The 21,816-nt window shown below is 46.8% G+C and overlaps 1 protein-coding gene across 3 annotated transcripts in view; it reads left to right on the top strand.

Moving 5' to 3' along the window:
- Nucleotides 1-21,816, top strand: part of Tbxas1 (thromboxane A synthase 1) — a 164,925-nt gene that overhangs the window by 83,288 nt on the left and 59,821 nt on the right. For 2 of the 3 annotated variants that reach the window (XM_075953765.1, XM_075953767.1), the window contains exons 5-6: nucleotides 5,278-5,394; nucleotides 19,450-19,538. In XM_075953765.1, the coding sequence (XP_075809880.1) occupies nucleotides 5,278-5,394; nucleotides 19,450-19,538 (206 nt within the window). The remainder of the gene's footprint in view (nucleotides 1-5,277; nucleotides 5,395-19,449; nucleotides 19,539-21,816) is intronic. The other variant, XM_075953768.1, reaches the window with a different exon arrangement.

Genomic DNA, 21,816 nt, shown 5'->3' on the forward strand with positions numbered 1-21,816 from the left:
ACAGGTCTGTGGAAAGGATTTGGAAGAGTTTGGAGTGATGCACTAGGAAAGCCCTAGAACATAGTAAGTAGAATATAATGGGTCATTCTGTTAAAAGTTAAGAAGATCAGCATGCCAACAGAAACAGAGACAGTGCTGTCAGGTTTACGGAGTTTCTAGGGAGAACAAGATGTTGTGTTTTAGCAAAGAATATGACCACATTACGTCTATGTCCTGAAAACAAATGAAGCAGAATTCAAAAGTAATACAGTAAGCTATTTGGTGGAGGAATTTTCAACATAGCGTAGCATCCAGGCTGTGGCATGGTTACTGATCGCAACTTATAGACAAGTTTATAGTGTGAGAAAGCAGATGGATGTGAAAAGGTGTAGTTTGGTAAGGATAGAAACACAAATTCAGTCAACGTTGTAGACAGGGTAGGTAGGGAGGGTTTGGATGAAATGGCTTGAATTATAAAAGAGATTAGCAGAACTGAGGAGAAACCACGTGGTTTTCACTGGGACAATAGGAAAGGGACATGAAAGCAAGATCCTATCTACCGATCGCTTCAGAGTGTAGCAATGCAAACTTATTTGAAAGTCTTTCATTTGAAAAGAAAGTGCTTGAGCCAAGAGAACCTACAGGGCATTTTGTTTTGGCACGGCCACCTAGGGAAGCTTTTCCCAGGTCTAGTCACGAAGGCACACAGAGCCTGGTGCACCTGTCGCTCAAGTGGGCTAGGCTACATCTCCATCCAATAGAAGAACTGGATGCCTTGTCAACACTGTACTGGTCTTTTAGGCATGTGGAAGCCAAGTGTGACAGGGTCATAGAAGCTTGAACCAAGGTTCTAGAAAATAGCAAAAGCCAGAGAACATGTAGCAGAGTTAGATTCCTCACAAGAAGCTCTTGAGAAGACGGTGAATGAAGCTACGAAGTTGGAGCCTGAGTTGTAGTGGAGACCCCAGGATGTTTGTCGGAGATAACAGAAATTTGGGATGTTCACCGAGGAAAACGTCAAGCACTGGGAGGAACTGGCCCTAGGAGGAGACCACGTGTATTACAGACAACAGAACAAGAGGAAGGACTTCTCACGTCCTTTGGAGCACTGGTGATGCCATCAAAAGTCCCTGATGTAGACACAGAGCTGTGGTGTTTAGTGTTTGTCTTGCTAGGTTTGCGTTTTGCTTAGAACCAATCTTTTGTTGTTGCGCTCCCGTCCCTCCATTCTGCAGACGGGAATGTTTATTCTGGGTGCCGGAAGCGTGCCGATTGTTGTTTGTTTTACAATGTCTCACAAACTTAAGTCTCAGAAGAAACTTTGGACTTTCGAACAGTTAGAACAGTGAAGCTGGGGGAGCCTTGGAAGCTAGGCTGAGCACATATTGCATTAGATGGCCACAAGCCTACAGCGGCCAGAGGCTAAAGGCTTGGCTGTGCAACCTCTTCCTTGGACTGATGCATCTGAACACCCAGCCTCAGTGGGCGCGACTGTGGGAGGTGGGGGAAGCTGCAGGACAAAGGGCCTCACTGGAAGAAGTGGGTTGCTGGGGTACATGACCTACTTTCTATCCCCTCTCTGCTTCCTGATCTACTAAGATGTGGACAAGGGGCTGCCACACACTCCCCCCACTACCACAGAGCCACCTGCTGCAGGCCTCCTCCACCATGAAGAACCATAAGCCCAAACAAACCCCTCCTCTCAAGTTGCCTCTGGTGAGGTATTTGGTCAGAGCCATGAGAAAAGTAGCTAATATACACTTGACATTAATTCCTTCTTGCCATCATATGAAGCGACCACCTTGCTGTTCTTTTTGTTCTAATACATGTTTACACATGAAATACCCCTGCAAGGGTTACCCCTGACTTTGACAAAGAACCCTAAAAACAAAGCCGGGGAGGACTCCAGTAGATCTTTCTAGTCTACTATAGGAGGCTAAGGGGGTGAGCGGAGAGTCTAAAGACATACTGCATGGAGAGTGAGGTAGTTTCCCTTTAAATATAAAAAAAAGGATAGCAGGAGCCCAATTCTTAGTTGTCTATACACAGGTGCACAGGAGTGTGTGTGTGGAGGCCAGAGGTCAAACACAGGTGTCATTTCTCAGGTGCCATCCACCTTGGCTTTTGTTGGTTTGGAGACAGGATCTCTTATTGTCCTAGAGCTTGCCTGCAGAGTAGGCTGGGCTGGATGGCCAGCAAGCCTCAGAGATCCGCCCATTTCCACATCCCCAGTGCTAAGATTACATGTGCACGACCACATCCAAGTTTTTAAATGTGGGTTCTGATGGTTCAACTCAGGGCCTCAATGTACAGCGAGCATTTTGCTAGCTCCCCAGCATCCCATTTCTTAAGTCTTAAGGATGGATCAAACCCAGTCAGTCTTGACCCTGACTCAACAACTGAGTTTGTTTTAGCAGAACCATATAAACCTGTGTCTCACTTTTTTCCAAGTTAAAAAGTCTTAGCAGTGTGGCACAGGCTGGGGCTTTACCACTCTATAAATATCCATAATGTATGATTTCCTCCTTTGACTCTGGAACCTAAATAAACAGATTATGTTCCAAAAATTCCATAAAACCATAATTTAGTGGCCACAGCACTCCTAAAGAATCTCATTCTAAATATAGAGAGGTGTTCCTCTGCAGAAAAATATCCCAGCAACTTGGTTCTAATATATAATTAAATCCTCTAGATACTTTGCAGTTATGTTTTACGGCTTATTTTGAGTGTTCATATTTTATCAGAAAATTATAATTTCCCTCTAAATAGGAGTTTTTACAAGGCGTTTGAATTATGACGGCTGGCTTCGGGCTTCAGCTATAATTAAAACCGTGAAAGGAAATAGCGGAGCCCCGTGGCACACATGGTCCTGCCGAGTCCTCGGTCCTGGAATCCCCCTGCATCCTCAGAGCTGGGGGCCACACTGACAAACAGTGAGGGCATCGTTTGTAACCACAGCTGCCATAGGGTGGAAGTGAATGGATTGAGGGAGGAGGGGAAGGAGAAGGTGGCCAGGGAGGGAAGCTTTCGTATGTTTCCTGGCTCGGTTTCAAAACAGCTTATCCTCGGGCGTCCTGACCAAGTAGATCCATTACATGCCCCCACACCCAGTCTTCCCCTTGAGAAACTCATTTTCTCATAAACTGTGATGATATTCATCGCTCTCTGCTTCTCCACTGACTATCAGCCTCATGAGGGCCGTGCCCGTTAGTTCTTTGTCAATTTTACACAAGCTAGAATCATCCAGGGAGGGGGGAACCTCAACCATAAAATGCTCCCATCAGATTTGCCTATAGGTAAGACTGTGGGGCATTTTTTAAAAAGCTATGGTGAATGAGTGACTTGGCAGTGTCCAGCCCACTGTGGGCAGAGCCATTCCTAGGCGGGTTGCCCTGGGTTGTATCAGAAAGCAAAGTGAGGAAACTATTAGGAGCAAGTCAGTAAGTAATGTTCCTCCAGGGTCTCTATTTCAGTTTCTGCTTCCAACTTCCTGCCCTTTCCTCCCCAAGCTGCTTTGGATCATGGTCTTTGTCATATCAACAGAAAGCAAACCAATACAAGGGCTAAAGCCAAGTCTTTCCTGCCCAAGCTGACATACATAGAAATGGAGATCTCATCCTTTGCTTGATAAATGTATACCTCAGCCTTCATGAAGTAGGTTTCCTTTTGTAGTCAACAGAGACCACTGCAGAAAGCCACAACCGGTCAAAACCCAGAGAACAACTGACCATGGGGTACCAGCCCCAGTTGACACGTCTATAACACAAATGTATGCACCTAAGGCTTGGGAGACATCAAAGAAGCTGGGATAGAAAGACCATAAGAACTAGGGGACCCTCTTTGAGATAGCCTCTTCCACATGGCAGGGAAGCTGAGTCCAGGGATTCTCAATAATGTTGTTACCTGCACAGGCTCTGAAAGTGGCAAGACCTTGGGAGGAGTAATGGGAGCAGAAACCATAATCAGAAGGCATTGTATGCAAGGAATATCTTCCCAATAAAAGAAAAACAGGAAAATAACAAAGGCTAAACAACGACACCAGTTGACACACCAGCATATGCGGGGAGATCTCACGAGATTCTATCCTATATGAAGAGCTGCAGGCAGTCAATAGTTGCAGAGAGAGGGAGAAGCAGTCTTCTCCAAGGACGAGATGCCCAGCAGGTTATCCGATCCCAAACGGTCAGCTCTAAACGCATCTGAGCAATAATAAACGAACTCAGCAGATTGTTCTTATAAACTTATACATGTGTGTATTTATAATTGACAAGCAAGAGATTATAAATTTGCGAAGGAGTCAGCCGGGAGGGAATGGGAGGAGAAGGAGGGCGATGATGTAAATACAGTACTCATAAGTGGAATTTTCCAAATTAAAGTTAAAAAAAGAAAAGCAAAGCCCAATGAATGCCAGAGCATAGAAGCATCCCAGGAGATGAGCTCTTGGAAGCCTCTCTCCTGGGTGCCTCTGAAGGACACTTGTTCAGCAGTCCTTTCTGTCACCCCCAGCATCCTAAGGACATGGATACATAATTCTGTCATCTCTGAGCTAAACTCAGTCAATTCAGACAACCCAAATCTCGTGCCACAAAAACCAGATGTGACCTTCAACCATAGGAAACCCGCTTTGGTCATCGTCAGAGGGCCTCACAAGGGCCCTCAGGGCACACAGAGGCACTGTGTTATTTTGATACTGTCTACTCTGTGAGAAGGCTAGCAGATCTGTCCATCTGTCGCCTGCTGGCCCCAGCTGTGAGTCCTAGATCCTCGTCCACAAATACTGCAATGCTTTTCTGTGTCCTTGCACGTGAAATCGAGGTCTGGATTATTGGCAGAGTTTAACAGGGTGTTTATCATGTCCTTCAATTGCCACCATCCTGGTTTCCTTCTGTCTCTGTGATGAAAAACTCTGATTTGGGGCAGAAGGGTCGGTTTGGGTTGTATTTCCAGAGAGATCGCAGTCCATCTGTGATCACAGCCAGGGCAGGAACTCATAGTCTTGAAGCAGAAACCATGGACAAATGCTGGTTGCTGGCTCACTCCTTGGCTCGCGCTTTTTATAAAGCACAGGACCAGCTGCCTAGGGAGTAGTGCTGCCCACAGTGGGCTGGGCCCTCCTCCATCAATTAACAAACAAAGTAACCTCCACAGACAGGCTCACAAGCCAATCAGATCTGTCCAGTTCTTCAGTTGAGCTCCCCTTCTCAGATGACTTGATTGACAGTTAAAGCTAACTAGCATAGCCACGAAGGTGGCTTTGGCTCCCTGGGTGCTAACCCTCTGCTTGTCACTTTCCATCAGGCCTCGGGTCTGGAACCCAAGCCGGTAGCAGACAGCGTCCTGATGTTACGTGACAAAAGATGGGAGGAAGTCAGAGGTGCCCTGATGTCTGCGTTCAGTCCTGAAAAGTTGAATGAGGTAAGAGACAGGAAGCACACATTCTTTCTCTTAAGGAACAGGCTTCTCTCCAAAGGCAAGCAAAGAGCCGGACCAGGTGCAAGCCTTGCCCAGGTGGTACATCAAAGTGCCTCGCCCACCAGGGCCCCCAGTCTATCCATTATACAGAAAGTAAAGCATCCTCCACTTCCCTGTTGTCCCACATGCTCAGGTACCATCAATCAACGGTTCAAACTGCATGCCTGGCTCTGTCCCGGGACGCTGCTTGAGGCACTCAGGAGAAACGTAGAACAGTGTTTCTCATACTTTCCTGTATAATTGATTGGGGAGCCTGTTAAAATGCAAATTCCCATCCACAATATGGCCACGTCTGAGATGGTGAACTTCAAACTACCTGTTGGGAGAGGCTGTTTTCTGAATGGTGAAGCACTGCCCAGGGCTGAATCACATCTTAGGGTTGGAAGCGCTGGCCGTGAGTGGCCAGGGAGAGCTCTGGGGGGACAGCCAGGCCAAGGTCATCTTTCAGACAAATTCACAAAATCTGAAGTCTCGGCAGTCCCCTTTCTCAACCCAATGGTCCTCCCTCCCCTATCAAAGCTGGTGCTTGCTTTTCCTCCCAGAGTCTCCAGCATCCATCCTCAACTGCTTGTGGAAGAGGGCCTGGGAAATAACAGACAGGACAGGCTGCCCAAGAACTGTGTCCTGACTACCTCCTTCCCTGGCAGATGTGACCCTGATGGTTTCTAGATGCTTCCTTGGCCTTTCTCCTCTAGTTCATTGGTTCTCACTATGGGTCTCAGGGCAGATTACAATTTGTTGCCTATAATCCCAGCATTCATGTGGTGGAGGCAGGAGGATTACAAAGTTGAAGTCAGCCTAAGCTACATAATGAGACCTGTCTCAAAAAAACAAAACAAACAAACAAAAACTAATTCTTCTTGGCTACTGTGGAATCAAAGTATCTAAGGTGCCTGAGAACCTGTGGGTCCTCTGTGATTCTGCTATAGCCGGAATGGGGCAGCCCAGGGTGCCAGTGCTCTGTTTGGTGCCCCCCACTTCACTCTCCCCCCGTCTACTGCTTTCCCAGGCCCCCCGCCTTCTCTGTCTCATTTCTCTCTGGGACTCTAAGGATCCATTCCGTTCATGTGTTTACCGCATCTGCCGTGTGTCTCATCCTGCTGCATGGATGTTTCAGGGGACAAAGCTTTTCCTTTTTCCCAGTACAACTTCTTTTGAACTTTGAACTGCACACATAAGGTGTGTGTATAATAGGTACTCGGTAACAGTAGCTCAGAGGATGAATGAGAAACCAAAGACCTAAGAAACTTCCTGTCTGCTTCAATGAATGCTGTGTGACAAGGAAAAAAATCAAAGGGAAGTCACTTTATCAAGAAAAAAATTAAGGGACTGGAGAGACGGCTCCATGGTTAAGAGTCCACATTGCTGTCATGGAGGACTCACGTTTGGTTCCAGCACCCACATCAGGTGGCTTACAGCCCCCTAAACTTCAGCTCCAAGGAATCTGATGCTGCTGGCCTCTTTGGGCAGCCACACTCACACACATAGCCACACACAGACACATACACAGAATTGGAAAAGCAAAGGCTAAGCAAGAGGATGTTGCAGATTGCTGGCTTTCTCCTCACGAACTCACAAGCTGTACACATGAAGGTAGAAAAAGGAGTCATAAAGACCACAGAAAACGAGACAGCGCCGGGATGCTGAGCCCAGGCACACGAATACCTGGAGAGAGCGACGAAACCTCAGTGTTTCTCGTCCTTCCTGAATGAAAGCTTTGGGGATTTTAGTCACCAAACTCCAGGGTTTATTATCCCACTCCCAGGGTTTATTCTAAATGAATAAATAAATAGTCTGCTTTTCCTTGGAAGTGTGAGACTTTTCCTTTGGCACCTTGGCAGCTATGTTCTTCCCCACCTGCACCGGCATGCCACGCACCTCCTTTCCTCGCTCCCTGCTGGTTTCTGGAAGCCTGCTTAGACTGTAACCACCCACCGGCTTCACCTCTTCGGTCAGGCTGCCTCAATAGTGCTCAGAATCACTGGACACACACGCCTGTGTGCATACACATGCATACACATGCGTGTGTGTGTGTGTGCGCATGGGTGTTTGTGTGGCTTTTGTTTGTTTGTTTGTTTGGAAAAGCTGAGAGTCAAGTGAGGTCACATTTTCATTTCAAAATAAATTGCTTTTGGCTTTAGTCTTAGTGGGGATGATACAGAGAGGTAAAGCCAGAGCAAATATGATTGATGGCTCCCGCTTCAGGAAGACGGGACCAGCGGCCTCATAGCGCGGGGACAGACTAGTGATTAGGATTTATAGGATGGATTACCGAGTGTTGCTTAGAACATAACTGATTTTCGTTGTCGTGAGAGAAAATCTTGCCTGGTTAACTTGCCAGGTTCCCCACCCATCCTCCAAAAATGTTTGCGCTTTTCAAAGGGCAGCTGGGAGATTCATTTAGGCCTCGACAGCTTTTCACTAGACTCCTTACCAACGGCTGTGAGTTCTCCTGGAGTCGCGTGCAATTTTACTGTGAACCAGGAAGTAAACGGGTTTAATTTCAGGAAACAAAATTGAAACCAAATCCATACTTCTCCAACGGAAACACATAAATAACAGGATGCCCTCAGGGCAGGTTAGTGCTTTTTTTTTTCATTCTTAAATGTCATAACTATTCAGAAAGAGGGAAGATAGAGTGGAACCTGCACATCTGTGTTTCTCTCCAAACTCTTCCAGCTTGGAGGACTTTCACAGCCTCCTCCTCAATGCCCTCTCCTGTTGGGTACCCGAAGGTCACCTGCTACTCTCCCGCTGACTCACGCAATCTTACAGGAGTCTGTGAATGTCCTTGCATTGATGTGATGATGAGTTGGGCTCCCTTCTACGGCTGGGGTCCAAAGGCCTGCCCTAACATGGCTCTACTGGGAGCCGGCAGGCAGGGCCTCCCTGGAAGGGGACTGTGGCGTCCCAAACATCTCAGATCCGTTCTCTTGCTTTGTGGCTGTGCCAGCAGAGGTTTTGCTCTGACCCAAACCCTGGTCAAAATCTGCTGTCACACCCCAGGCCTGGCTGGTCATGGACTGAACCCTCCAGAATTGTGAGCCGAGAGAAACCGGGTCTCTGTATAAATTGCTTGTCTCAGGTGTGCTTTCCCCGTGGTGGAAGCCGATCAATTCCTCTACCACGGAAAGAGATCTGAAAGCACTGAGGAGGAAACGGCCTCGGTGGTTGAATAGCTCGATGAAATACTACCAACTGATAGATTCACCACATGCTTTAACACGTTAAAAAGTTGTTTAGTTGGGGCTGGAGAGATGGCTCAGAGGTTAAGAGCACTGGCTGCTCTTCCAATAGGTCCTGAGTTCAATTCCCAGCAACCACATGGTGGCTCACAACCATCTGTAATGAGATCTGGTGCCCTCTTCTGGTGTGCAGACATCCATGCAGACAGAATGCTGTATACATAATAAATAAATAAATCTTAAAAAAAAAGTTGTTTAGTTATCTGTTTAGCTTTGTTTATTTTGGACTCATGGTTTTAAAAGGTAAAAGTCTGGGAGTTAATGCCATAGTGTGTTGTTGAGCAGAACGGTGTTCTTGGAGAGTAGGCCTTTACAGTTCCCACAGTGGGCCTCATTTTCCAGGGCTTCAAGGACAACAACCCAGCCTGGCATCACGTTAGCCAACTTTGCATTGCTACAGTGAGATAGTCAAGCAGACAGTTTATCACGGTAAAATATCTAGTTAGCTCGCTCTTTAGCAAAGTCAAAGTCCAAAATCAATGATTTCTCCTGGCTTGGCCTCGCGCTGTGACGAGCGCCTGCTAGAGCCAATGGTCACATCTAGACTCAGAGCAGAGGTCCCACCATGCCCTTCAAATGCACGCTCCCTGTAACCTACCTATTAGAAGTCCACAGCACCCCTAATGCTTCCGTCCTGAAGACCAAACCTCTGCACATGATCTCTCAGTAATGGTGTTCGGTCCCTATCAGGCAGCTTATACATTCTGTCCTCAGAATCTACTATCAGTGGTGGGTATTTGCTCCCTCGCCCAGATAACCAAGCATCGACCAGGGACCGGGCAACTTCACAAGTGAGACCCTAAGGACGTCGGTGTCACCCAAGAGTGAACGAGCCACTCAGAGAGCAGTGCACGGATGCCGGTTTGCACAACGTGACACACACAAGGAAGGCTGGCATCTCGACAGCACCAAGGGCTGCAGCTCTCCGCCTAATTTTTCACTTTCATCCAGATGTTTCCTGTTGGGAAGGCAGGAAATAATGTATGGGTCTTGTAGACAGGGGCATATGTGCTCATTACTCCCCACCGGCCTTTCCTGCCTGGGAGAAGACGTATGGCCCAAGAGTGGATACAATTTTTAAAAATTCACGATGATACAGTGAGCTTATGAGTGAACGCGTGGCCGGGACCATTTCAACATGAAAGTCTCTGCACAATTACAGTCATCGTCGTGGCTTTGGGCTTTGCTTGGCCTTAAATTCCCCTGCATAAACTTCAGGCAGTCGGTACGGGGCTTCCACGGCAGAAGAGAGTTTTCCGATAACGCTGGAGCAAGCAGCTTTTACTTGGCAGCATCCCTGCCGGCGGTTTACTTTTAATATTTGCTTTTATTTCTTAATCCTTCCGAAGAATAAAAATAAAAGTCATTATAAACCAGAGTAGCTGTGGTAATAAATACTTCAGAGTCCAAAATACATTGTCCCTGTCTGACCAGTTGTCCATGTTCCAGGGTGAGTATTTATCTAGCAGTGTGAGACCATTATCCTGAGACTCGGTTGTATCCTACTGACACCTAATCTTCTAATTAAAATCAGAATAATGATATACTGTTTAAATTCTACTTTTAAAAAATGTTCATTTTCCATTTGCATTTAAAAGCAAACACACTCCTCATCACCGATACCCCATCCTGGGTTATAATTTGTCTTTCTTTGCTGGAATCATAATGTCACTCCCAACTTGCTGCCGGTTTAATGGTAAGGAGCATCTGAATGTGCTTTACAGCTTGGCTGTTGCTTGGCAACATCAGCAGCCGCCTCCTCCCTGGAGTAAGTTCTAATTGGCCACAACCCTTGAAGGGAGTCTCTGACTTATTGGAGACGACACTTGACTATTCATCTAGGTGGCTCGAGCTGCGCACATCAGCAGGGCACGGTGCATAAAAATGAGTCGTGGATGCTTTTCATATCTGGGTGGCTTTTAGCAGTGGGGTCGTGGATGAGGGAAATGATAAGTTTCGTTAGCTAGAATTCAGTTTTCACTTGTTAGTCAACAGTTAGAACGCTTCAAGGTGTTCCTTTTTAAAGCTGTCTCGGGCAGCTCACCCTGACGCATCCAGATGTTCCCCCCCCCCCCAACTGCATGTCTCCAACACGGATGCCCTCAGGCCTGCTGGGTTAGTTAGTGGTGAGTTACTACAGCAGATACAGGAGATGATCCCTGTACCAAAGGAAAAAAAATACTTTAACTCAGAGTTCCGGGGATTCCAGTCTTCAGCTGATGGACATACTGTTTTGAAGCCTCCGCTCAGGAAGGGGACAGCGGTGCATCACGGGGGGGAACAGGCAGGTCACAGCCTTTCCACTGGAGGCCAGGGGCAGAGGCCACAAGATTCCCTTCGAAACCACACTCCCAACAATCCTCAGCGCTCCCATCAGGCCTCACCTCTCCAAGTCTCATCGCTTCCCAATAGCACCCTGGACAAAACCATTAATACAGAGACCTTTGGGGACTGTTCCAGATCCAAACTGTGGCACCACACAGGAGGAAAGGTTAGCCTCTCACATTCGTTGATGTCAATCTTTAAGAGATTCATAGTGTAGAAGGGCAGCAAGATACATAAATGACTGCATGATATACCAAGTGGTGGAGGGTGGTGATGGAACCCTTGTCTTGTTTGGAGGACCACAAACTACTTTGGGGAGGGGGTGCCAGGAATAGTCTTGCTACTGGGATCACTGCAGTCAACATTAGGAAGAAGTGTATGAGACAGGCACACAGGCATCTGGACAGAGCAGTACAGGGCTTGCTCAGAGAATAGGGGAATTCGCTCAGGCTGGAACACAGTGTGCAAAAAAGACACCAGGGGAAGAAAAAAGAATTGCAAAAGTGGGTTGAGGCATGCAGAGGCCACGGCCCTGTACCAGGGGAGTCAGAGCTGTTAAACATTTGGAAGTGGAGGAGTGGCTTGTCAGAACTCCCTGGTGGGAGAAAGCACTCCATTTTGCTTTTTCTCCTTCGAGATGCCAGATGTCCCCAGACATATGAGGCAATCTTTCTGGAGCAGATGAGGAGAACTGTAAATGATACATCTGGTCTCTCTTGTATACTACCTAGCCAAGGGGTGCGGGCAGATTCCCAGAGTCCGGGTATGGGCAGGTTCCCAGCGTCCAGGTATGGGCAGGTTCCCAGGGTCCAGGTGTGGGCAGGTTCCCAGGGTCCAGGTGTGGGCAGGTTCCCAGGGTCCAGATGTGGGCAGGTTCCCAGGGTCCAGGTGTGGGTAGGTTTTTCCCAGGGTCCAGGTGTGGGCAGGTTCCCAGGGTCCAGGTGTGGGTAGGTTTTTTCCAGGGTCCAGGTATGGGCAGGTTGCTCCCAGGGTCCAGATGTGGACAGGTTCCCAGGGTCCGGGTGTGGGTATGTTGTTCCCAGGGTCCGGGTGTAGACAGGTTCCCAGGGTCCAGGTGTGGGCAGGTTCCCAGGATCCAGGTGTGGGTGGGTTTTTTCCAGGGTCCAGGTGTGGGCAGGTTCCCAGGGTCCGGGTGTGGGTATGTTGCTCCTAGGGTCCGGGTGTGGACAGGTTCCCAGGGTCCAGGTGTGGGCAGGTTCCCAGGGTCTGGGTGTGAGATCAGGCACAAGCCTCTACTCTGTCTTTCTTAGTCTTTCTCCACACTTGGGTAAATGACTAACCGAGAGATATACCATCAACATGTGGAGCTTTAGAATGTCATATAACTCAAGACACTTTCTTTACTACTCCCTGAACAGGAAATACTTCCTCCCCCAACCCTCAGGGAGATGCCATTCCCCAAACTTCTAGATTCCAAAGGCTTTTAAGTGCTGAGGTCTTTCTTTTCTTCTTTCATTCTTTCATCCTTTCTTCCTTGTGTTCATAGTATCAGCTCTGTAGAGAGTGGAATTGTAATCTAAGAGTAGATATATTGAGGGGCAAAGGAAATATGGGACCTGGTGAAAAAGTAACGGGAATCAGATGTTCTGACATTCTTATTCCCATGTTCATGAAACTCTTGAATACAAAAATAACCAGGTTCCATCATATGAAATTCTAAAGTCAACGTGTCAAAGAGATGTCAATAAATTTCTTTACAGATAGGATATGTCACTTCAAGTAGATGGGCTTAATGATATGACCTTCTACAGACCCAAATCTAGAAAATGGCTGCTTTTTTTCCCATGGTCCCCAGTAAATTCTTAACCTGTATTTTATAGTGTATTAGTTATGTTTTGCATTACTGTAACAAAACATCAGACAACAGCAACTTAAGGAAGGATTTATCCTGGCTCACAGTTTAAGGGAAACAGTCTATTATGGCATGGAACAGACAGAGGCAGAAGCAAGAGACAGCTGGTTACACTGCATCTGCAGTTAGTAATCAGAGTCCCACCCAATGACCTACCTCCTCCATCAGGATTCTACTTCCTAAAGGGTCCAAAGCTTCCCAGAACAGCACCTCCATCTGGGAACCAAGTGTTAAATCATGAAAGCCTGCCGCAGTGATAGCACACCCATCTTTAATCCCAGCAACTCGGGAGGCAGAAGCAGGCGGATCTCTGTGAATTTAAGGCCAGCCTGATCTACTGAGTGAGTTCCAGGATGATAAAACCCTGTCTCAAAAAAACAAAAAACAAAGCAAGATCAAGGGTCAGAAGTAGCATTTACATAATAAGACCAAACATGTGGGCCCAGTGGGGAGCTATCCATGAGGAAGGGCTGCCCAGAGGTTCAGAGGGAAGTATTCCCAATGTTCAAACCAGCCTGGAGATGGATCCTCCATAGGACAGGAGCCATGTTTGGAGCTCTTGACTGTGCGAGGTCCTTTACATATTTTGTTTCTAATCGTAGTTATAACACATCAAGGGAGGCACCATTATCCCCATCCCTCAGGTGAAGACATAAACTCACCAAGTTTAGGCCTTTGGCAAGAAACTACAAAGTTCCAGGGAATGGAGTCATAGTCATTGGCTTTGACTTTGAGTGTTTTCTCTGCTTGGAGCCAGTGTGAATTACCCAAGTCAAATTCTTCCCCCTCAAGAAGAATGCCAAGAGTGGGATTTTGGAGAGATGTTGGAGAATGTTCCTCTGAGCAAGGGATGCCTTGCCCCTTCCTGGCTATTTCCCTAAAGGATGCCTTCTCTGTCTGCTCCTAAAGATTAGAGTTCACCACTTGCCTTGTGTCTACACTATTCTTCAGAGACAGGTGGTCCAATCCTTTGACAAACACTGGGTGCTGAATTTATATAATAAAGTCCAAGCTGAGCAAGAACTTCCTTCTTTGGGGAATTTTCTTCCCAAATTAAGGATGGCACTTCACTTTCAGCAAATGTGCCTTTTCCCTAAACAACCACCCAGTTCCATATTCTGACTCTGTCCTCTAGGGACAGCCCAGGCTTGACTGTTGGGCTGTCACCCTGGCCTTAGCCAACTTAGACTGTAATACCAAAGTACTATAGACTGGATAGCTTAAACAATAGATAAGTGTTTTCTCTCAGGCTGCAACTGGAGAACAGGGTCCTGGCAATAGTGACTTTGGGTGGCTTCTCTTTTGTGGTTTTCAGGGAGCCACACATCTTGCTATGTGCTCACAAGATCCCCTTTTGGAGACAGTGTCTCACTGTGTGGCTCAGGCTGGCCTCAAATTCACTATTGTGGCGCAGGCTAGCCTAGATGTCCTAATGTCCTAATTCTTCTACCTCAGCCTTCTGGATGCTGTAACTACAGGCACACACCATCACCCCTGGATCAAGGTCCCTGGCCTTAACATTTCATTTAATGCTAATATTTTCCTGGGAGGCTGTGTCTCCAATCCAGCTACACTGGGAATTAGATCAACAACATATGGGTTTCAGGAGGACACAAATACTCAGTCCACAGCAACCCCAGAAGAAATCCATTTTTAAAAACCAAGTGGTATCAGTATTTTATGCGATTAAAAGCACAACATATGTGCATCTTGAAACTGTTGGGTAAAACAAAAATAAAAATCACTCATTGTCCTACACAGATGAAAGACAACAAAGCCAAAGCCTTAAGATGTGGGTGGAAGAGCACGGGGTTCCTTCTGGTCTCGTGGCCATACATCTGCCACATTCGCCTGCTTGTCTGGAAACTCAGAAAAGGAGCCTCAGGGCTCTTTGCACAAGTCCAAGCCACCGGGCCTTGGCTTGTATGCAGCCCATGTGAGAGAAGGCATTCAATAGCAGCGGTACATAGCACAAGAAGAGAAACGGAAATGATGGCTGCCGGCCAACACACAGCCCATGCTCCACTCTCTTGTCGTATGTTCTCTGCGTTATTTCTTAAAACACTTTCATATGGCATGCCCCATCTCATACCACATTAATCCAGATAAAAACATCATTATCCATTCAGTTGTGACTGATAGCAGGCATGGTAGAGTAGAAAACTGCAACCACATCAGCCAGCAACAAAGCATTTTAGTTAAATGCATGTGGGAGAAGCGATGGTAGGCAGCTGGCCGTGGCTCCTTGGGAGAAGTGGTGGTAGGCGGCTGGCCGTGGCTCCTTGGGAGAAGCGATGGTGGGCAGCTGGCCGTGGCTCCTGGGGAGAAGCGGTGGTAGGTGGCTGGCCGTGGCTCCTTGGGAGAAGCGGTGGTAGGCGGCTGGCCTCGGCTGCTTGAGAGAAGTGATGGTCGTGGCTCCTCTGAATTACCCAGGTCTGTACTTCGATTGCATGTAAGAGAGCTCTCCTAACACACAGGGCGTGTGTCTAGCCTCTGAGTCGTTTGTGTAAGTCAAATTGTATACTGTATCTCTCTTACTAGCATAAGGATATTTAAGCTTGATGTCTAGGGAGACTTTCATTCTGACAGGTTTTTGTGGATGGTGGTTTTGTTTTTTTTTTCCTTAATGCTCCTCTGAAATACATTTTTTTAAAAAGGATTCTATTTTTAATATTTTATTAAAATAAGATTCGCTTGAAAAACTAAGCTTACTAGGATAATTGGAGGGGCTACAAGTGGCTTAGCAGGTAAAGGCGCTTGTTGCCAAGCCGACTGGTTTCTTCTCTGGGAGCCACAAGGTAGAAGGAGAAGGCCAGCCTGCAAGCTGTCCTCTGAGTGCCGCAGGTCACTGTGGCGTGTGCACACCCACACATGCGTACTGAGTAAATAAACAAATGTCTTAAGATAACTTGGGAATGGTAGCCAGAGAAGCTGACAAGAGAGATGCAGTTCAGGTGGCAATGAGTTCTCCAAATATTAAGAAAGTCAGATTTCGCCGGGTAGTGGTGGCTCATGCCTTTCATCCCAGCACTCAGGAGGCAGAGGCAGGCGGATCTCTGTGAGTTTGAGGCCAACCTGATCTACAGAGTAAGTTCCAGGGCAGGCTCCAAAGCTACACAGAGGGGGAGAGACAGGGAGGGGAGCAGAGAAAAAGGTATAGCTCAATAAAATCAATTTTTTAAAAAAAGCTTCACAAAGAAACCCTGTCTTGAAAAACCAAGAGAGAGAGAGAGAGAGAGAGAGAGAGAGAGAGAGAGAGAGAGAGAGAGAGAGAGAGAGTCAGATTTCTTGGGAGACATTTTTAAGGAACCCATCTACACGCATTCCTATACGGTGGATTATTCAGAGGAAGGTTTGTGAGAATTTAGAAAAGAATGCCTCAGTCATTCAGTCATGAAGAGTTGACACAGAGTCACCAAAACCAAGTCAGACTCACTCTGTGCATTTCTTTCCTGGACGGACAGACGGAAGGACAGACAGCTGGGTCAATGGCATCCCGCTTCCACCAATCTCTGGCAAGGCCTCCTCCCGCCAATTATTGGGAAAGTGGGACCAGGCTGAGTATTTACTTGGGTTTATCCAGCCTGGCCAAAAGATTTTGAAAACTTGCTCAGATACCTGAAGCAACCGTCCAGGTAAGGCTCACAGGTCTACGCTTGAGCCAGCCGTTACAGCCATGAAGTAAAAGAAAAGTTGGAAGGCCATTGCCAAAGTTTAGATGGAGCAAAGGGGTGGCCATTGGCCCACTCTGAGTAACAGGGAACCCCCGGGCTTCTCAGGCCAGCTCCCCACTACAGGGCTCCCACCCCAGCGCAGGTAAGGAAGCCCTGACGTCCTAAGTCTGTCCCCACAGAGCATACGGGGTCAGCTGGCAGGGAGCCGTGATGTCAACAGGAGGAATCCAACACAGCCACGCTGTCCCCCACCATCTCAACATCTGCTCAGACTGTCCCACCGTGCCCAGGGTTTTAGGGCAGTTTAGGGAGTTGTTCTTCCCAGAACTGCTGAAGACAACTTTTTATGGAAATAAAGGCAATAGAAAAGCAAAGCCTGGGGCTAGAAAGATGGAGCAGTGGACCAGTTGCTTTTCCAGAGGACCTGGGTTTGGTTCTCAGCACCCACATGGCAGCTCGTAACTGTCTGTAGTTCTAGTCCCAGGGATCTGACGCCCTCTTCTGGCCTCCTCAGGCAGTGCACACCCATGCTTGGTAGACATATATGCAGGTAAAACACCCAAACAGATAAAACTTTTTTAAAATACAGGGGGAAAAAATTAAAAAGAAACACAAAGCCTTTCTAATGAACGGACCCTAAGGGCTAATGCAGTTATGATTCAAGGGAAAAGACCTCGTGACTTTCATTGACCTGAACCTTGATATTTGTTTGTAGTGTGTATCTTCTGCAACGGTCAATGTAAACCTGACCTTGCTACTGGCTTGCAATGGGAAGATCACAGAATGTGATTAATTTACTATTTACTAGATAGTGTCTGAAATAGGACCGTGATCTACCTATGGGTTGCTATTGCAGAATAACCTTTTTTTTTGTTGTTGTTTTTCAAGACAGGGTTTTTCTGTGTAGCTTTGGAGCCTGTCCTAGAACTAGCTCTGTAGACCAGGTTGGCCTCAAACTTACAGAGATCCACCTGCCTCTGTCTCCTGAGGGCTGGGATTAAAGGTGTGCACCATCACTGCCCAGTGATAACTTTTTTTTAAAGAGAAGCAGTAAGAGTAGAGAAAGGTGTGCAAACTTTCGAAACAGAGAGGTAGTTGTAACACACACACGTCTGCTTCCCATCGCTATAACAAACACTCATAACCATCAACTCAAGAGAAAAGTCGCTATAACACGGCTCACAGTTTTTAAGGCTCCAGTGTGTGACTAGTCAGATCCCTTGTACTGGCTCTGTGGTGGCCCATGACAGCAGCACATGGCAGAGCAAAACCCCTCACCTCAAGTGAGAGAGAGAATGAGGAAAAGGCCGGGGCCCATCATCCACTGAGCTTCCGCTAGGCCCAGCTGGCTAAGGGCTCACCACCTTGGTCATACCGTCCTAAGTGGATGCTTACTGTCCAAACTGCAGGAGAGTGAGATGAATTTTTCCTCTATTCAGTAACATATCTGACAAGCAGATTAACATTTTGTGAGTTTTCCCCAATATCTTAAGATTTAAAGAGCAAAAAGCAGATACTGCATAATCATTGGAAATCATCTATCTGTCCATCCATCCATCCAACACAGAACTGCATTGCCAGGTTCTGTTGTAGGTTCTAGAAATATAAATAAATAAATAAGTAAATCAGACAGAAACCTCCCCTGACTTCAGGCACTTCATAGTCAAGCATCAAAACAATGACAGCCAGGTGCTGGAGAGGCGGCCTAAAGTTAAGAGAGCGTATTGCTCTTATAGAAAGCCCAACCTTAGTTACCTGTGCCTAAGGCTTACAACCTCCCGTACTCCAGTTCCAGGGGATCTGCTGCCCTCTTCTGGCCTCTGCAGGACCAGGCAGGCATGTGGTGCACATACACACAGGCAAAACACCCATGCACATAAAATAAAATAAACCCCAATTTTTTTAAATTGAAACAAAGCTTTAAAGTTTCTTAAGAATAATAATGAAAACTAAACATTAGGCACCATTTCAAAGTATGATTTCCATAAATGTGCAGAAGACCCTACAATAGCATGTTGCCTCAGCTATGATGCTATTCTAGAATGTGCGTCAGTTCAAATGATCCCCCTTGACAGTTCAAGCGTGGCCTCTCAAATATACAGCAGAGGGTAAAAGACCATAAGAAATTCTACCCATCTGATCTGTTGGAAGTCAAAATGATGGGCAGCCAAACCTGCAATCTAACCATGTTAGAGGCAGCCAGCACTGCATAAGTGTGCACAGCGCGGCTCTCTAGACCTTTCTCTTGGTGATAGAAATTGTCCCCAATCAAGTATTTTAATATTAAGAAGCCAACAATTGCCTTGTGCAGGTTGAGTTACCCTATCTTGGAAGGAAGGCTCAAGCAGCTGAAACACAAATGAGAAACCATCTCTCAGAAATATCCAGATAACTTCTGGGTTAATTAAGAAGTTGGAACTGCTGACCCTGAGCTCCTCTGGATGATACTGTTCTGTGTTCTGGTGGGAGATCTGAAAGCTTCACTGGAGCAAGCATGCACAGAGTTGGGGCAGTTCAGGGCCAGGACGTTCGGAGTGTGGTCTGCTTGCTCGCTAATACTAACCACATGTCAGGAAGCCGAGCTCTGATTTGAAGTTTTGTCTAAACACTTAGTGATCACTTTCATAATCATTTCACCAGATTTACTTTTGAGCCTTTCTTCTTTTGTGTTTCTGCCACAGAAAGCTAGGTTAAGCTTTAAATAGGTATTTATAGACACTGTATTTACAGATATTGTGGGTACTTCCTTAATCTTAGCCTCACGAAAAGTACCTTTGAAGTACAGTCTGTTTTTCTAGAAAGTACTGCGTGTAACCTTGTCCATCATCTGCAGCTGATTGAAGTATGATGCCCTAATTACACCTCTGCTATCTGTTGTCAGATGACACCTCTCATCAGCCAAGCCTGTGAACGTCTCCTGACTCACCTAGAACGCTATGCGGCATCCAGAGACACATTCGACATCCAGAGGTAAGGACCCGAGGAGTCGCAGCCCTGAGTGGCTGGCTCTTGTGATGTACATAATTGCTGGACAGTTATCTTGGGAGTAAGAAGCTGGAATTGCCAGGCATTCCCAACGGCACAGATGGGCTGGTTAATGAAAAAAACCCGCTTAAACCATGGCACGAAGCAACTGGAGCCAGGGATGCCGCCTGCTGAGGAAAATCCAAACAGGCAGTGCTTAGTCCCTGAACAGACCTGTCCTCTGCCTCCGTGGACATGATGGGCGAGACATGCCAGGGCAGAAAAGGCAGGGACTTTGGGGAAAGTTCCTGATCTCTCACATCAAGAAAGATTGTGAGGCCAGCTGTGGTGGCACACGCTTTTCATCCCAGCACTTGGGAGTCAGGAACAAGTAGATCTCTGTCAGTTTGAAGGTAGCCTGGTCTACATAGTGAGTTTCAGGCAATGGCTGCACAGTGAGACCAGACTGAAAAAAGTGAGTCATGAGGTTGAGGCTATCGTTCAGTTAATAGAATGTTTGCTTGGGATGTTCAAAGCCCTGGGATTAACTCCCAACACCCCAAGAAACCTGGCGTGTTACTACACACCTGTAGCTCCATATTCTGGATACTGGCTACATGGGGAATTCAAGGCCCGCCTGGGATACCTGCGACCCTGCCTCGAAAAAAAATTAAACTTATAATAAAGTAAGTAAGGCATATGATCTGACCTGCTCAGGAAACGAAGACAGGAAGATCACAAGTTCAAGGCCTGCCTGGACGACTTAGTGAAACCCTATCTCAAAACAAAAAGCTAAGGAAATAGAGAGATGGCTCTGCAGTTAAAAGCACTTGTTGCTCTTCCAGAAGACCTGGGTCCAATTCCTCTCTTTCACGTCAAGTGGCTCACATCTGTCTGTAACTTCTGTTCCGGGCATCCAATGCCTTCTGGCCTCTATGAGCAATGCAGGCATGCGGTGGTATACATACATACACTCAAGCAAACACATATGCACATAAAACAAATAACTAAATCTCTAAAAATTATAAATAATTAAAAAAATAAAAGTGGGGGATGGTTCAATGTATCGTTCAATAGAATAGAGTGTTCGCCTAGCTCGTGCAAGGCCCTGGTTTCAGTTCTCAGTTGAGCTAACTGGATTAATAAATAAATAAGTAGTGGATCATTTATGCATGGCAGCCACAGCTCTGTGGCGGGCAGGAGGGCGGTGTTAAGTATATACAGCTGGCAATTCAAGTGACTGACTTTTCTCCTAGCAGCCTTTAGATGCTTTATGTTAAACCATGGCTGGCAGCAGCCTGGGACCAGGATGGCTGCAGATCAGCCCCAGCTGACTCAGAATTATCACCGCTAATAAAATCACAGCATAGTCAACGCCAGCATTTCCGTGGTGCCCAACTGTTGACAGAGCTTCTCCTCCACGCTCTCTCAGAATCCGCAGAAGGTGGAGGAAGATAAGGTGGCCTTCTCGGCTAGCAAAGCAAATCGCTGTTCAATCCTGGGATTATTAAGTACGAGGGGCTGGCGGAAATGCCTTCCGGAGTCGTGCGTAGTTATTGCCTCAGTAGGGGAATCTGTGATCGATCGTAGGAATGTTTTCATTAAGAGCAGTCAAAATTTTAGAGTCATCAAGTCACGACATTCATTCTCCACTGACACGCCGGTGACTGCCGAACTCGTGCAGAAGAGAATCTAAGTGTGTCTGTATCCATGACAAACACAGACGTTATAATTATAGAGGAATATTAATAACCCAGCTATTAGCCTCCTTCAAAAGACCTTAAGATGGCAATGCCTGAAAGAAAAGGGAAAGGGAGCTGGAGAGATGGTTCAGCAACTGAGAGCATTGGCAGCTGTTCCAGAGGTCCTGAGTTCAGTTCCCAGCAACTCATGGTGGCTCACAACCGTTTATAATGGGATCTGTTTCCCTCTTCTAAGGACTGGTGAGGTGGCCCAGAGGTCAAGGGAAGCTGGGAAAGCTTAGTGATCCAAGTTTGATCCTCAAAAACCACACAGAGGAAGAGGCCACCTGACCCCACACAAATACGTGCAGTTTCGATGTGCCGATGACAGAGACGACAGGGTTGGAGGTAGAAGAGAAAAACCGACTCCACAAAGTTGTCCTCTGGCCTTCACATATGATGTGCACTGTGGCACCGTGCCCCGTCATACACGCACGCACATACACACACACATACACACACACACGCACACACACACAATGCACAAACGTACACAGTAACAATAAATACATAACATTTTATGAAAGAATAATGCTAGTCTA

Source organism: Microtus pennsylvanicus, chromosome 19 (genome assembly GCF_037038515.1).
Source record: "Microtus pennsylvanicus isolate mMicPen1 chromosome 19, mMicPen1.hap1, whole genome shotgun sequence".
NCBI lineage: Eukaryota > Metazoa > Chordata > Mammalia > Rodentia > Cricetidae > Microtus > Microtus pennsylvanicus.